Source organism: Pteropus vampyrus, unplaced genomic scaffold (assembly GCF_000151845.1).
Source record: "Pteropus vampyrus isolate Shadow unplaced genomic scaffold, Pvam_2.0 Scaffold9, whole genome shotgun sequence".
Taxonomy (NCBI): Eukaryota; Metazoa; Chordata; class Mammalia; order Chiroptera; family Pteropodidae; genus Pteropus; species Pteropus vampyrus.
In genome coordinates, this window is record NW_011888790.1 from 13179933 (window position 1) to 13197120 (window position 17188).

The 17188-nt window shown below is 33.2% G+C and overlaps 1 protein-coding gene across 1 annotated transcript in view; it reads left to right on the forward strand.

Annotated features, from left to right (window-relative positions):
• The window catches only part of OTOGL (otogelin like), a 133378-nt gene that overhangs the window by 61823 nt on the left and 54367 nt on the right, over nt 1-17188 (forward strand). Inside the window, exons 26-28 of the mRNA XM_023520405.1 lie at nt 4843-4977; nt 10201-10350; nt 12315-12434. Of these exons, the coding sequence (XP_023376173.1) occupies nt 4843-4977; nt 10201-10350; nt 12315-12434 (405 nt within the window). The remainder of the gene's footprint in view (nt 1-4842; nt 4978-10200; nt 10351-12314; nt 12435-17188) is intronic.

The window sequence follows — 17188 nt, forward strand, 5'->3', positions numbered from 1 at the left end:
AGGCAAATATAAAGATCCAGATAGAATTGGCTAGAAGTGCCTCTGTCAAATAAGAGTGAAATACAAATTATACGACAGTGTGGTACTCAGGCAAAAAGAAAAAAAAAAAACTAGCATATGAAAATCAGATGAAAATTACATTCTGAATAAAAGTCACTCCCCATAAAATAAAAAATATTTTCTATCTTCTAGAAGTTATAAAGAAGATGATGGAATTAATAAAATAAAATAAATTAAACATGTGCTAAGGGAATATAAGTAAATGAAAAAGAAAATTGTGGAATTAAGGAACAAATTGAGGCCCTAAAAACATTATACAATTAATAATAAATATTTCTTTTAAAAATGATAAATATGCTTTTTCTTGCCTTCCCTTCCTTGAACCATCCTAAAGGTGACAGACAAAGCCATTCATCCTTAAAAAAATCTTTTTATATTTTTGACTGACTTTCTGTTTACCAGCTGATTGTCTCCAAATCTTTATTTTCTAGCTTAGTCTTATAAAAGAAAAACTACTTTAAAACTATCTTAAAGTTTTAGACTAAGAGATGGACGGTCAATTTAAAATTTTCTCCAAATAGGAATCATTTGCATATTAACCATCTTTAAGCCAATCATCTTTGTTCTCTAAAATGAGATTTTTAAAGTGGTTTGTCTTCCCTGTGCGTGTTTGTTAGCACTCGGGAGCTTCCCAGGTGAAATCTGAAACTGCCCCCTCTACACAGAAGGCAAGGAGAGATCAAAGAAACAAGTAGGCCATGCCAGACTGATTTTTAATAAGCAAGGTAGCTTACACATGAGGCTTGTCTTGGGTGACCATAAAACAAATCGATCTCTATAACTTCCTGCCAGAATCTTAAAAGTTTATATAGAGGCCTTAATTCGATTCAGTCACATTTACCATCCAGATGGTCTCAACAACGCATTTTTCTCTCAAGGCCGAGTCCTTGAAAACTGCTTCCATTGTGGGAACTGTGGTACATTCTAAGGACAAGGGAAGCGGGTGAGGAGCCTCTATTGTCGGGGTTCAGCTCATGGGTAAATGGCTCATCAAGTTCTCTCCATGACCTCTTTTAACAGTGCAGTTTTTACTTATATTGTTTATCTGACAAACATGCTGAAGACAAAGGGGGCAGAAGCAGAAAGACATCTTGAATCTTATCAATATTTAGCGTAATATATGTTGTCTGTATTATAGTGGATATTTTCAACCCAAATCAGTTCTTTATAGTTTTCTAAACATTTCTATATCATGAAAACCAGAAATATTTAAGATTAAATTAAATTAAATGATAAAATCTAGAATACTTTCCAATTCTGATATGTTAATGTTTTCAAAGTTGAAATGTAAATGAATCTGTATTAATTTTATTCAATTTTTAGAATTATATAAACCAAACTTTGTAGAAGGCTTTGACATATTTTTAAATCTATTTGAGTAAGAAGATAAAAATCTTGGCATTTATTGAATTAATTCTTTAAGTGGCCTTTTGGGAAATTAATGTTTAAATAATTTTCTACTTTATTCATGTAAACTAATTCTTAAATATATCTTTGTTGGAAAATTTAAGCAAATAGTTGTAATCTTTTATACATAAGACTCATCTCCATTATTAATCTTAGATATTAAGGTTAAGTATTTACTTTACATTATAGTAATTTATACATTTAGATAGTAAACCCTATGTATTAAAACCTAAAACATTTCAATAGAACTTTAGCATAAGTTTTCTACTAATTATTTTTCTACTTTTCTATTTTGTAAAATTAGTTAATTAATTAAATATTTAAGTCTGCTCTCTATGTCTCTATGCTAAGAGCTCTTACAGGAACAATAATGAAAACATCAGCTTTACTCCCATTGTTTTACATTGGGGGAGTCATCAATAAACAAGAAATTGGAAGACTGGGCCAAATGAAAGCTCTGCTGTGGGAATGTAACTGATTTTGACTAAAGAAACAGTTCACAGAAAAGTTTCATAGAGGGGAGAGGAACTGGTACTGGCATATTTCACTCCATTGTAACTTATTTCTTGATCAACATATTTTCAAGTAGATTTCCTTTGCAGTGAAGCACCTCAGGGTGGTTTTCCTTCTCAGAGACATTCTGGTTAAGTGTTTGCTATTTCAGGAAAGGAAAAGTAGGGGGTGGGTGCTTTGGTAAGTTGTGTGTGTAAAACCCTAAGGGAAATAACACCCCAAGGAAATCCTTAAACAGGACAATTACAAAAGTAACAGCTGAATGGTGGGTTTGCCTCCTGGGTATCAGGAATTCAAGGATGCTCTGATGTCATTCGCGCAGCTCAGACAATCTATGTGTGAATGCTCTACTCTCTGCTTACTCTGCCTTGCTTGTGTAATTCTCTTTTCTTTATTTTGTTCTCTTATCTTCAGTTCATTATTTCTGCTTCCTCATATCTTAAACTTGCTCTCACCTGTCGAGCTCCCACTTTACCTTCTATTCTCTCTATGTCCATTCATCCTAGGATCTTACTACAAAAAACTTTTTTTTTTTTAACTACTATTTTCTGGTTTAAATGTGAGAGATAATCTAATTTGCTAAAGTTGTCTTTTTTCTTGCCAGCATTAAAGTCCATTGGCTCATAAATGAATGTAATTCTTTGGGTTTAGTCAGCTGTAGGACATAAAACATGGCTACCTGAGGCTACAGTATCAGCAGAGATTTGCATGGGGTAGTTACTCTTAGAAGGCTGGGGCTCTGACAGGTACCTAGACTGAGATGTCATGTAAAATAATATACTACCTTGAGAGGTGCCGACATTTTCTTTCAGAATCACTTGGGAGAATAGTCTCTTTCAATGTTTTCAGTACCTGAGAATAAAGGGTTTGAGGAGTCCGTGTAGCACATTGATGTTGACCTTTTTCCTCTAGCTTTGTAATCCTACTCACTACGTTGCTTAGCAACTCTGTAGCATTATCTCCAAACCTGATATAACTTGAAATACATTAAAAATAGAAATTATAGAAATGTGATTCTTAGAAATTGATGTTATTTCAAGTTACTGTCAATTTAACATGCTATTACAAGACAGACTATACAATGTAGAATTTTTTGGCTTTTCTGAATTAATACAAAGAATACAGCTAACATTGAGGCACTTTAATTAATAGTAATGGAAATATAAAGGCAATAGAAAGACTTTCAGCCAGTTTTTCACATCCCTTAACCTAAACTCTTCCCAAGAGGAAGATCAAAACAAAACCCTAAATTATATATTATTTCTTCTTTGAAAGTCATTCGTAAAGGCAGAAAAGTGTGGCATTATTATTATTTTTTGAGTGGTACAATGCCACAATCATCTTAATGACCCTTATTATTCTCCTTTTCAAATTTTAGGAAATGCATTGCAAAAGTTATGAGGAAGCAAAAGCTTTCAGTTTCTGTGAAGAAAAGAAAAATGGGTCACAGAGGGACACATTCATTACTCTATCAAACCCATTCATTGAAAACCTATCTTCTAGGCACTATGCTATAGTAATTACTAATAAGACAGGAAGAACTTAAATAAACCAAAAGATAATATTGAGTTAGTATTCCTATTGATGATGATGTGAAAACTAAATGTAGAAAATTCGCATCAAGACATGTATGATTTCCAAACACGTAAAGACTTTTCTCACTTTGAAAAAAAAAAAAACAAAAAAAACAAAAAACTGACTCATATGTCTAGAAAGAAAAAGGATTCAGGAAATGTGTGTGGGTCCTTGAAAAGTGGATATGGAGTCGAAGGAAAAATGTCATTTTCCTTCTGGTGAAATCTCTACCTTCCCCAAATTAGTGGAAGGATTCTTAGAGCCGTGTGGTTTTTGACTTTTGACAGGAGAAGGACCGCTTGAAAAATTTGATGCAAACCATGGACTTTCTAGAAAAATATTGATATTCAAAAACAGCATTTTACAAATAATTTCTAGGGTCTTCAGAATAACAGAAGCCCATTCATGAAAGTGGGATACAGAATTAGAAACCCTGGTTCTAGAGAGCATGTTCTTAGTAGACGAAGTAGGTAGTGGCTGAAGGAAAGTGTAGATGAGGTGAGAGGTGAGGGAATTAGCTTTAGAGTGTGTGGGCCTAAGTAATGTTCTCTCAAACATTAAGGATTCTCTGTAACCTACAACTGACTTGTCTCAACTACTGCTAGACTTTCCTAGTTTTTCTACAAAAGTTTTTCTAAAACAAAAATTAGAACTCTGTCTCTGCCCTTATTTAGCTAAGTGACCTTGGATAATCAGTTAATCCTTCTTAACCTCTGTTTCCTGATCTGTTAAATGGAGATAATACTTAATTCAAAAAGTATCATAAGAATTAAATGAAATAACGTATGCAAAGTTCAAAGGAAGCTCTCAAATGATATGCATTATTTTATTTACCAACACATATCAAAGTTTTGTATCTATTTTAATTTTAACTTGTAGGCAAAATAATTATATAGCCAGAAAACTCCTTAAGATAAAAGATGTTGTCTAAAATGAAAATATTTCTTTTAAAATTCCCCTAAGTGACATGTCTTTTCGGGTACTTATTGAGAGGAAACTGGTTGGTAAACTTGACCTATAATAATAAAATGGAAAAAAGCTTCACTAGAAAAAAATTAACAGAAGATATTAGAGATAATGTTTAAAGATTGAGCTATATTGGTATATTTTCATAAAATTCTTCATATTATTAGACCAAAATGATCTTTATTTTAGAGGTAAGTTGTATTTCAGTTTCTGTATACACCATTGTAAATCTTGGACTTCTTTAAGATTTTGTTAATAAAAAATAGCTAAAAATTATATATAGTATACATTTATATTAATATAATATTATTGACATTTCAGAGTGCAGATGATTCAGATATATCTATCATTGCCCAGAACAAGAAATGCTTTGACAACGATATTGTTTGTTCTAAAAGTGTTTTGATTTCAGTTGGGGACACTGAGATTTACCTGAATGATACTCCTTACAAACAGGTTAGTGAATTACTTATTTTAGGATCATTTTAACTTGCCTTGAGGATACTGAAAATAAAATAAAAACTTTACTTTTAAAATTTTATTTTCTCTATAAGTGGTACTTTTCTCTGTAAGTAGGTACTAGATTTAACTATTTTTTTCTTTATCATTTTGTATGGCTGACAAATCACACTTGACTTGTCTCTTTTGTTTTACCCCAAAATTCTCCATATTCTAATTCTTTCATCTATTCTTCATTACCGTGGTTGTCATTTAGGCCCTAACAACAGTTCACCTATTATCTGGAGTATACTTCAACACCCTACATACTAGACTCCCGGATTCCAGTCCTCACCAATCTGGCCCTTGCTAACTGTCCTGCCTCACCTGTCATTACTTTCTGCTTCAAGCCCATGTTTTAGAAGTTGGAAATTTTATCAGTTCTATAAGTACTCTATGTTGTTTCCCTCACCTCTGGTTCTTCATGAATATCATTACTCCTACCTGGATCAACTTTTCTATTTAACTTATTCTTAAGTGAGAAGTCTCATTTTATCTCTTCCTCATGCTCTCAAGTACCCTGTTAGGACATGCATCACATTTTAGTGAAATTATTTTTGTGGCTGCCTATCTTCTCCATTTGTCTATGAGCTATGTGAGAATTGGAACTACTTGTCTGCCTTGTTTATTCTTGTATTTTTGGAGCCTGCCCAATTTGAAAGAGTGAAAAAATTTCATTCATTCATCATTCATTCATTCATTCATTCATGCAAAGTGTCTAGCATGTACCAAAATTATGCTAATTATTGAGACCACATGGTGAAAAGATACCATGCTTGTCTTTAAGGAACTTACTCCAATGAAAAATATGTTCAAGTAAATAGGGATGTATAGTGCGATGTGCTGGGTCAAGAGCAGGTACAGGATAGTGTGGGAACCCCTGGGAAGAAGACCTAAACCAACCGAGTTGTTAAGAGCATAGACTTTGGGATCAGTCAGTACTCACTTGGAGGCCCTATTCTATCACTTACTGGCTGTGTCACCCTGGGCGAGGTGCAGCTTTCCCATTTGTAAATTTGGGATGATTATAGAATCTACTTCTTAAGTTCAGAAGAGGATTAAATAAAATAATGGATTTCAAGAAATGGCTCTCCTCCTCTCCTTCACCCTCCTTATTTTTGAAGACTCAGAAGACATGCTCTGGGTGAAATGATTTGCACTAAGTCTTAAAGATGAGTAGGTATTAGCCAGGTGAGGAGAGAGAGTAGAAAGGCAATCAGTACAAAGGAATGATCATGTTGAAAGAAATAAAGTTGAAAAATAAAATGTATATTTGAAGAACTCCAAGAACTTCAACTTTGGTTGAAGTATATGGGAATTGTGGAAGGAGGGCAAAGAAAGTCAGGGAGACATGTTCAGAGTGACTTTAATGCAGGAGGAGCAGGAGCAGTAAACAAGGAGACTAGTTCCAAACCACGGAGACTCTTGAATTGTGTAAGATATCTGAACTTACTTTACAAGTAAGAAATTTTGAAGTTGAGAAGTGACATATGGCCTTTAAAAAATAGCCTCTCTGAGATTTAAGAACAGTGTTCCTCAAAGTTTGGTCTGCAAAATTTCTGCGTTAAAATCATCTGAAATATTTGTTATAAAAGCTAGTTCCTGGACTCCATCTCAATAATTAGAATAGTCAAGGTTGAGAAAGAAAATTAATATTTTTAATGGTACCCTAAATTCCTTTGCACTTTAAACTTTGAGAAACAGTGCCCTAGAATATAGCTTACATCTCAGTCAGAAACACTGAAACACCGAGACTGACTAGGCAACAATCAAGCTTTGGACAAAGCAGAGTTTCTATAGTCATGCTGACATCCTTTTGAAGTAATTACTGCAGTTTGGTATAACCATTAACTCATATTCATCTATAGATAAAGGTTCTACCTAAAACAAGGATGTGTTAAAAAAAAGAAACTAAAGAGAAAATAGTAAATGCTCTTATAAAGACAGTTTAACACATTTTTGAAGTGTTAATTACAGCTCTCTGTAACTTTCAAATCCAATTTTCACCTCTATGCAGGTGTTGAATCTCCTTCATATAGGTCAATGAAAGAAAGCCATAAAAATAATTGATCATAACAAATCCCCCACTGATATTTGTTCTCAGACATCAAAAGTGAAAATAAGTACCATTTATTTTATGACAAATGGATTGCTCATCCAGCAGAATAACCTCTTATTATTTTTCAATAAATGCACAATTCTAATTTTATTTAATATGTAAGATATAAACATTTAATGAATTTATTTAAGCTGTACTTTAAATGTTTTATTTCTCCACATTTACAATGTATCTTTCTAACATCATTAGAGTTTGTAGAAAGTGCTGTAATTCTCATTTAAATCGGAGTTCTCTACTTTGGGCAAATTGTAACGAGTAGCAGCATTCTTACTACTTAAACTGAAATGAAAGGAGTATGGTATCTCCTTTTGATCAAAGAGAATTGCCTTGTAGTAAACTGCCCTGTCTAATAAAAATGAAAGATTTTTACCTCTGCAAGTAAATAGAAAAGATATGCTTTTGTATCAAGCTAACCGATGCAAAACCAACTGGAAGGGATTCTAATAACAAGCTGCCTTATTCAAAAATTTATTTTATGTTCTAAAGATATGTCAACCAGTCTGAGGGAACTTTAATACAGAATACATGAAAGAGTATTTCATGGATTGAAAAGGAGCTATAAGCCACAAATATCCCATTTACCTCCTTTAATTTTTGCTGATCAGGCAGGAAGGTGAGACCTGCAAACAGGCCAGTACAGGAAAGTATTAAAAATTTATAAGTCGAGCCTTAATCTAGAAGCTGAAGATTCCGCCATAAACCTGACAAAGTACATCTTTCACGGAGCTAACATTCAAGTTGCGGGAAGACAGATAATAAAGCCAAAGACAAGTCAGATAATAGAAAGGTACTGCGAAGTAGAATCAAAACAATAGAAATATGTTCCATGGCAGAGAGTGACTTGTGGGTAGGGCAGGTTACACATTTTATGGGCCTAGTGAAAAATAAAAATGCAGGCCTCTTGTTCAAAACAGGAAAAAAAAATTCTCTTTGTTTTATAGTCTCTTTTTAACTGTCATGGTAGTTTTTCTCTATTACTTAATGGCTTGCTCACTGGGCACAAGGGTACTCCCAAGCTGCATGCAGAACTTCACAGGTGCCCAGGGTCTTGCCCTGTAACTCCAGCTTGGCACTTGGGAGCAGAAGGAAAAGAGGTTAGGTAGAGTTCATTAACAGTATATAGGTTACACAACACATCCTTTTCTATGCAATACACTGAGCACTTGTAAGTATGACCTTGGTCTAGGAGACCGAAAACTCCTTACGGATATGACTAAGTTTATTTAACTTGTGTTATGGAATATTTATAAATGTGTCTACTATAGTATAACCAAAAGATTCTATATCTCCTTCACAATTTTTATTTTGCTCTGGATATATTTATTTTACTTAATTTGATTTAACCATGCAATTTTGAAGTTATTATATGAGTTAATTTCAGTGTCAGATTCAATGTCATTTTTTATGAGGAATAGGCCCTGCTCATAAAAATCATTGCATATTCTCATTTTAGGCTAGAGACAATAAATTTTCCCAATAAGTTCCATCTCTAGTATCTTCCTTCTATTATCCTTTCTAGCACATAAGTTATTTTCTTTTAATATACAAACATGGTCTGTTATGTTCCTATTCAAAAGACTTTATTAAGTACATTTTGCATATGAAGTAACAGCCCTTGCCTGTGTAGGTAGCATATTTGCAAAAGGTCTCAGACTATACCTGTCAGAGAATTCATGTTTTAGTCCTTTGGTGCTCTCCTTAGTCCTGACCAGATCTTGAACTTTCGTGCCCCTAATCCTCTATTCTGATGGTTCCTTTTTTGCTTGGAATGATTTTTTCTCCATTCTCATTCTCAGCTCTCTATACCTTCCTATGTGTGGCCTCTTATAGAATAGTTCATACCACACCTCTCTCTCTCTCTCTCTCTCTCTCTCTCTCTCTCTCTAATTCTCATACACACACACACACACACACACACACACACGCACACACACGCACGCACTTTGTGCTTTTGTTTTCCAATTATATATATATGTAGGTAAAGGCATACATTTTTTAAATTTTCATTGGCTCTTTCTTTTTTTCTTTTTCTTTTATTTTTAAATTTAGTTTCAAGTATACAGTACATTGGTTAGACATCTATATAGTTCATAAAATGATCCCACCAATTGCACCCTCCCTCCCCTGGCCTTCCACTTAGACAACATATTAATGCTAACTGCATTCCCCATGCCATGCTCCCCATACCCATGACCATCCATCAGAAACTAATTTGTACTTCTTTAGCCCTTCACCCCATTCTCCCAGCCACCCAAACCTCCCTCCCCTCTGTCTGATACCAAATTGTCCACTATATTTTTGAGTCTGTTTTTGATTAGTTTGTTCTTTTTATTCCTTAGATTTCGCATATAAGTGAAATCATATAGTGTTTATCTTTCTCTGTCTGACTTAAATACCTTCTGGGTCCATCATAACAATAACTTTTTCCATCCCCTTCCTTTTAGCCTGTGTGTGTCTTTTAATCTTAAGTTAGTTTCTTATAGGCGACATGTGGGGGTCTTGCTTTCCTTTCCAATAATCCACTCTATCTTTTAGTTGGAGCACTTACTACTTTTCCAATTGAGGTACTTATTGATAGGAATGTAGTTGTTACCATTTTTTATTCCTGTTTTTGATACATGTTTTTTCTTCTTAAAGAAATCCTTCCAACATTTCCTGTAATACTGGCTTGGTGATGATAATAAAGGCATGCATTTTTAGTACTCAATTATATTTATTCATTATCATTATAGAATATCTGAGTCAGTAGGTATGTCTCCTTAATTTATTCTATGTCCATGCTCTTGTTTATGCTCTTATCTAGAACTGAAATACCTTTCCCTTTTGTTCATTTATCCATGTTGAGCCCATCTACCAGTTTGTGTCTCATTACCAATTTAATGCATTTCCTATTTAATGCATTTGTTTTGTCTTTTGCTACAAAATTCAGAAAGACAGGACTAAGTAAAAATACTGGTACATAGATACTTATCGGTGGATAGTAATTTAATGTTTACATTTTGGTTGGAGAAAAAGGGATTCACTTTTTTCTTTATTATTATTATTATTATTATTCTTTAAAGAAGCGATCAGGTTTTTTTCTGGAAAATAAACCTACATACCAGCTTTGGAAGGCAGGGTACTACATGGTAATATACTTTCCAGAGAAAGATATCACTCTTCTTTGGGATAAAAAGACAACCATTCATATCAAAGTTGGACCACAGTGGAAGGTAAGTCAACCTATTTGGTAGGTCAATCCAAATGAGATGTAAGATATGAAATTAAATTTACCTTTCAATGTTTTGTGGAAATAAAATGATTGATATTTTTCTTTAAGAAATAGGTTGTATTTTTCAGAATTACTAACTCATACCCAGTGAAGAGCCACTTTACCAACTAGAGTAGAGTGTTCTGTACAGTTTTTTTTTTTTACTTTACAGTATCCAGTTTCCCTAAGTTTCTTAGATCAGCTTCACGCTTCTGATCCCTTTCAGTGTGGTTATGTGATATGTTTATAATACAGTTACATTTATTTATTACAATATGCATTCCATCTTTTCCTCCATATTCTGGATATATTTTTAGATTTATATATAGTAAAATTATTAAAAATACATAAGAAAAATTACTCTTACGGTGTACAGTTCTATGTATTTTAACAAATACATGAAGTTATGTATCCACCACCACTGTTCTATGTAAAACAGATCTATCAACTCCCCAATTTCTTCCATGTTGGCCCTTTTCTGTCAACTCCTACCTTTATTCCCCAATCCTTTGGCAACCATTGATCTATTTTCCATCCCAATAGTTTTGCTTTTCCCAGATACAATATAAGTAAAATCATACAGTATGAAGTCTTTGGGTCTGGCTTCTTTGACCTGGCAAAATACATTTAAGATTCACCCATATTGTCAAATGAATTAATAGTTTGTTCCTTTGCACTGCTGAATAATATTCTGTTGTGTGGATGTACTGATTTGTTTCATCCATTCATGGTTGGAGATTCAATCTGGGCTGTTTACAATTTCGGCAATTTATACTTTTAATTGTTGTAATATTGTTTTCTGTTAAATATTTTATTAAATGATTTTAATATGCTGTAAATTTAAGATATGATTGTATATTGAAGTCATTTTCTTTTCCCTAAGTGTTTGCTCATGTCTTTGATGAAGATGAAATAATTTAGTCATTGACATGTTTCTTCAGCTATTTTTCTCTGCCATTCTTTATCATGTATCCTCTCTTCTCTACTTTTTGGAAACAAATTAACTATTCATTTTGCTGCATCTCTCCTACCGCTGCCTTAATTTGGGGTGACCAACGGTGGAGTGACCATGTATTTGGATAAACATTGTGCCTTCTGAGAGCAGAGTCACTGTATTAAGCAGTGACTCTGGCAGTTGTAATCCTAGGGTTATTGTCAGGTTTGCTGGTGACACTGGCCAGTCTACTTCACCATTAACGAATGGCTACATTACATTCTTCAGTATGTCAAAAAGGAGTTCAATTTGTTTAATTTCAAAGTTTTGAGGAGAATTTTCATTGTTTTTGGAATATTCCTCCTTGTCTTCTTAGTCTACCTCCTTTCCTTAAGAGTCAAGTTTTTCACATTATTTGAGAAAATGCAGTGGGTATTGTTGATGTGAATAAACCATATGGCACTTGCTGTAACTACTTCACAACCCATAATAACCTTTATAAAAATTAAGTAAAATTTGGATACAGAAGTGTTAGTTAATTTTTTTCTTTAAAAGTTATATTTTGAATGTTTTGTTTTTCAGTCTGACCTAGGGAAAAATAAATTATTTTATTGTTTCAACATTTATAGTGTTACAAAACTTTAAAAACATCAGGAGGTGGGGCTTTCATCATTCAAAAAATATACACACATGTACTGTAATGTTTGTATTATACTTTCCAAGTTATTTATGTTTTCAGTTGTATCAACGCTAAGACATTGGTAAGTGTGGAAAGATTAAATTTGGGAAACGGTAAACTTTTGAGAATTTAAAGTAATTGTTAAATATAATTCAATATATATGAAATTTTACCTTCTTGAAACATTTTAAGTGGTTGTGAAAATTTTATAAATGTCTTTTAAATATTTAAAAATTTTAGTGCATATGAATCCTCAATCCTTAAATGTTGAAGTGAATACGGAGTATTTCATGATAATTTTCTTTTACTTTAGAACAAACTATCAGGATTATGTGGAAACTTTGACAAATGTACTTCAAATGATATGACCACATCAAATAACTTAGAAGTGAGAAATGCCCAGGTGTTTGGTGATAGCTGGGCACTAGGACTGGTAAGTTGAATATATACATTTTAAAACTAAACAAATATCTTTTGATATGTTTATTCACTGGAACATTTTATTCTTTTAGAACAATTTATTTAGGTAATACTATTTTATGTAATATGTTTATAGTGATTCACATTTGACAAACTACTTTCACATTTATTGTCTCATAATTCTCGTGACAACTTTGCAATGTAAAAGATGTTGTCTTAATATTATAAATGGAGAAATCGAGGCTCAGAAAGGTTAAACGATTTGTCTAATATTATATATCCATAAAGAAACAGGGATGGCATTCAAATTCACATCATCTAATCTAATCTGCTTTTTCTTCCATAGCAAAATGCTTTATCTATGTAATTATATTTCTAGTATTATAACATTTGCCATCTCAAAGCTTATTTGCCATCTCAAAGCTTACTCTTATTTAAAGTAATAAATAAATGAAGGCAGAATTTCTTAACATTTGTTTTCCAAACCACGTCTGTGTGTGAGGGCATAGAGGCAGTGGGAGTGAATTCGTGGTCAACTATCTTTGGGAGCATTTTGAATAAATTGTTAGACATATATATTTTCATTTTTGAAGGATTCCTTGAGATGTTATAAGTCTCCAAGGGATAAATGTATTCAAAGTATTTCCCAAACTTACTGACACAGAAACTATGTTTTTAAGTGTTAGTTCTTAAGGAAGGTGTGTTCTCTGGGACATACTTTGAGAAATGCTGAACTCAGAAAACAGTCATATTGAAAACTGGTTCTACTCTTTTCTTCCTACTTTTTTGAGGCCTCGTTTTCATTCTAACTGAAAGAAGTGTCCGCTGCTACAATTTCCTGGTTGTTTACTGTTGCATTATTTGCTTTACCACTTTGCCTAATTTACCTAATATGTCTAATTCTCTCCAAAAAAATAAATAAATAAATAAAAGAGGACTGGGATAAAATATTTACACTGTTCAGTAAAATTTCTGATGTATATTTCATTGTGGTCTTAGCAGAAGAGTATAAAGATTTTATCCTTTTAATACATAAAAAGCCTACCATATAGAGAACACAAAATCCTTTTTATTAGGGCTATCATATATCTTGTGACGTTTAGAAGTTTTTAAAGAGAAATTTGCCCTTTTCAAAATAAATTAATTACTAATTTATAATAATACTAATATTTGAGCTAATCAAAGAATTTTAAACTCACTAAAATATGTTTTCTTATTAATATCTAATGGACAAAGCTGAAAATCAAAAATTCTTTTTCACTCTATTAAGTTTTATTTAGCAATTAATGTTTTATAGGTTGTACAAATACATAGTATGATTAAAACACACCTTCTGCCCTAGGTTAGTAGATGAAGTAGAAAAATTAAGAATGAAAATTTGATATAGTCGCTTTGATAAAGTTGCACATAATGTGGGGTTGGTGATGGGCAAAGGAAGGTTCTTGGAGAAGGTGCCATCGAGCTGAATCCTACAAGACTTCTGGGAGCTAAAAAAGTGCCGATGATTTTTTAAAAAGAAATAGAATAAAAAATCATCAGATTTGTATGGAAACACAAAAGACCCCAAGTTGCCAAAGCCATCTTGAGAAAAAAGAATGAGGCTGGAGACATCACTCTGCCTGACTTCAAATTATACTACAAAGCAACAGTAATCAAAACGGCATGGTTTTGGCAGCAAAACAGACACATGGACCAGTGGAATAGAATTGAGAGTCCAAAAGTAAACCCATATTTATATGGGCAAATTATTTTTGACAAAAATGCCAGAAACATACAGTGGGGAAAGGAAAGCCTCTTCAATAAATAGTGCTGGGAAAACTGGAAAGCCATCTGCAAAAGAATGAAACTAGACTGTCGTCTATCACCACACACCAAAATTAACTCAAATGGGTTAAGGACCTGAATATAACACCTGAAACAATAAAATGCATAGAAGAAAACTTAGGAACTAAACTCAAGGACCTTGGGCTTAAAGAAGATTTTATGAATTTGACCTCAAAGGCAAAGGAAGTAAAAGCTAAAATAAATGAATAAGACTATATCAAACTAAAAAGTTTCTGCTCAGCTAAAGAAATCATCAACAAGCTAAAGAGACAACCATCCGAATGGGAAAATATATTTTCAAGTAACGTCTCCAATAAGGGCCTAATATCCAAAATATACAAAGAACTCATACAACTCAATAACAACAAAAAAGCAAATGATCCAATCAAAAAATTGGCAAGGGACCTGAACAGACAATTCTCCCTAGAGGATATACAATTGGCCAACGAATATTTGAAAAGATGCTCAACATGGCTAGCTAGTAAGGAAATGCAAATCAAAACTATAATGAGATACCATCTCACACCTATTAGAATAGCTATTATCAGGAGGACAAATATTAACAAATTTTGGAGAGGATGCGAAAAAATGGGAACCCTCATACATTGCTGGTGGGACTGCAAATTGGTACAACCACTATGGAAAACAGTATGGAGGTTCCTCAAAAAACTAAGAATAGATCTACCATATGATCTAGCAATCTCTTTACTGAGTATTTACCCCAAAGACTTGAAAACTCATATCTGAAAAGATATTTGCACACCGATGTTCATAGCAGCATTATTCACAGTGTCCAGGACATGGAAGCAACTGAAGTGTCCTACGATAGATGACTGGCTAAAGAAGCTGTGGGACATATATACAATAGAATATTACTCAGCCATAAGAAAAGATGGAATGCTACCATTTGTGACAACATGGATGGACCTCGAGATAATCATGCTAAGCAAAATAAGCCAGACAGAAAAAGTTGAAAAATCACATGATATCATTTATATGTGGGATATAAACCTAAAAGCAACAAATGAACAGGACAAACAAACAGAGACTCATGGATATGAGTCTCTATAGACTGGTGTTTACCAGAGGGTAGAGGGTGGGGGACAGTGGGGAGGTAGATGGGGTAAAGGGGGTCAAATATGTGGGGACAGAAAGAAATCTAACTAGAGAGGTGAATACACAGTGCAAATATATATGTGCCTTATTGTTAAAGTGTACAGCTGAAACTTATTGTATTTAGTTAACTAATGTTATCATAAAAATTAATTAATTAATTAAAAAAAGAAAACTAATTCACGGACTAGTTTTAAAATTAACGTGATGTGACTGAAATGACAGTATTTTTGAGAAATATGAAAAATAGTTTAACATACTGGTATTTTGCCATATTAAATAGAGACCCCAGATAATCCTGTTTTAAGGCTGTTACCTAAAATTTAGGTTATTTTTGAGAGCACAGAAAAAAAGATTGTAATAACCCTCAGATTCTGCCAAAATCAGTTTTGCCATGGTCTTAATTCTTTAGGAGACTTAAAAAGTGCTTTGTAGCTGCAATATTCACGGTGGCCAAGACATGGTTCTGGGAAAATTGGAAAGCCCATGCAAAAAAATAAAACTACTATCTGTTACCATACACCAAAATTAATTCAAAATGTATCAAAGACCTAAATATAAGACCTGAAACAATAAAATGCATAGTAGAAAACATAGGTACTAAACTCATGGACCTTGGTTTTAAAGAGGATTTTATGAATTTAACCTCAAAGTCAAGGGAAGTAAGAGCAAAATTAAATAAGTAGGACTATATCAAGCTAAAAAGCTTCTGCACAGCAAAAGAAACTGTTAACTAGACAAAAAGGCAACCAACTGAATGGGAGAAGAGATTTGGAAACAACACTTCTGATAAGCGGTTAATATCTAAAATATACAAAGAACTTATATAACCAAACAACAGAAAAACAAACAATCCAACTAAAAAAGAGGCAGAGGACCTGAAAAGACACTTTTCTCAAGAAGACATAAAAAGAGCCAACAGACATATGAAAAAATGCTCAACTTCACTGGTTGTAAGGGAAATGCAAATCAAAACCTCAATGAGATACCATCTTACACCTGTTAGAATGGCTATCATCAACAGGACAAGTAATATCAAGTGTCAGAGAGCTTGTGGGGAAATAGGAATCCTCATACATTGCTGGTGGGAATGTAAATTGGTACAACCACTATGGAAAAAAGTATGGAGATTCCTCGAAAAATTAAGAATAGAATTATCATATGACCCAGGAATCCCTTTTTTGGGTATCTATCCTCCAAAATGGAAAACATTTATTCATAAAGATATATGCACCCCTATGTTCATAGCAGCATTATTCACAGTGTCCAGGACATGGAAGCAACCGAAGTGTCCTATGATAGATGATTAGCTAAAGAAGCTGTGGTACATATATACAGTGGAATATTACTCAGTCATAAGAAGAGATGAAATACTGCCATTTGTGACAACATGGATGAACCTCAAGATAATCAAGCTAAGAGAAATAAGTCAGACAGAAAAAGTTGAGAACCATATGATTTCACTCATATGTCGGATATAAAACTGAAAGCAACAAATAAACATGACAAACAGACTCATAGATATGGACAATGGTTCAGTGATTACCAGAAGGAAGGAGGGGAGAAGCGGGGTAGATAAGGTAAAGGGGGTCAAATATATGGTGACAGAATGAAATTTAACTTTGAGTGGTGAAAACACAATGCAATATATCCAATGATGTATTATTGAATTGTATACTTGAAACCTATATGATTTTATTGTCATCTCAATAATTATCTGAATATATGTCATCTCAATAATTTTAATAAATGAATAAACAAATAAACAAACAAATAAATAAATAAGTGCCGATTGTGAGAAAGAGTGTAACGGGGAAGAAGAGAAGCCCT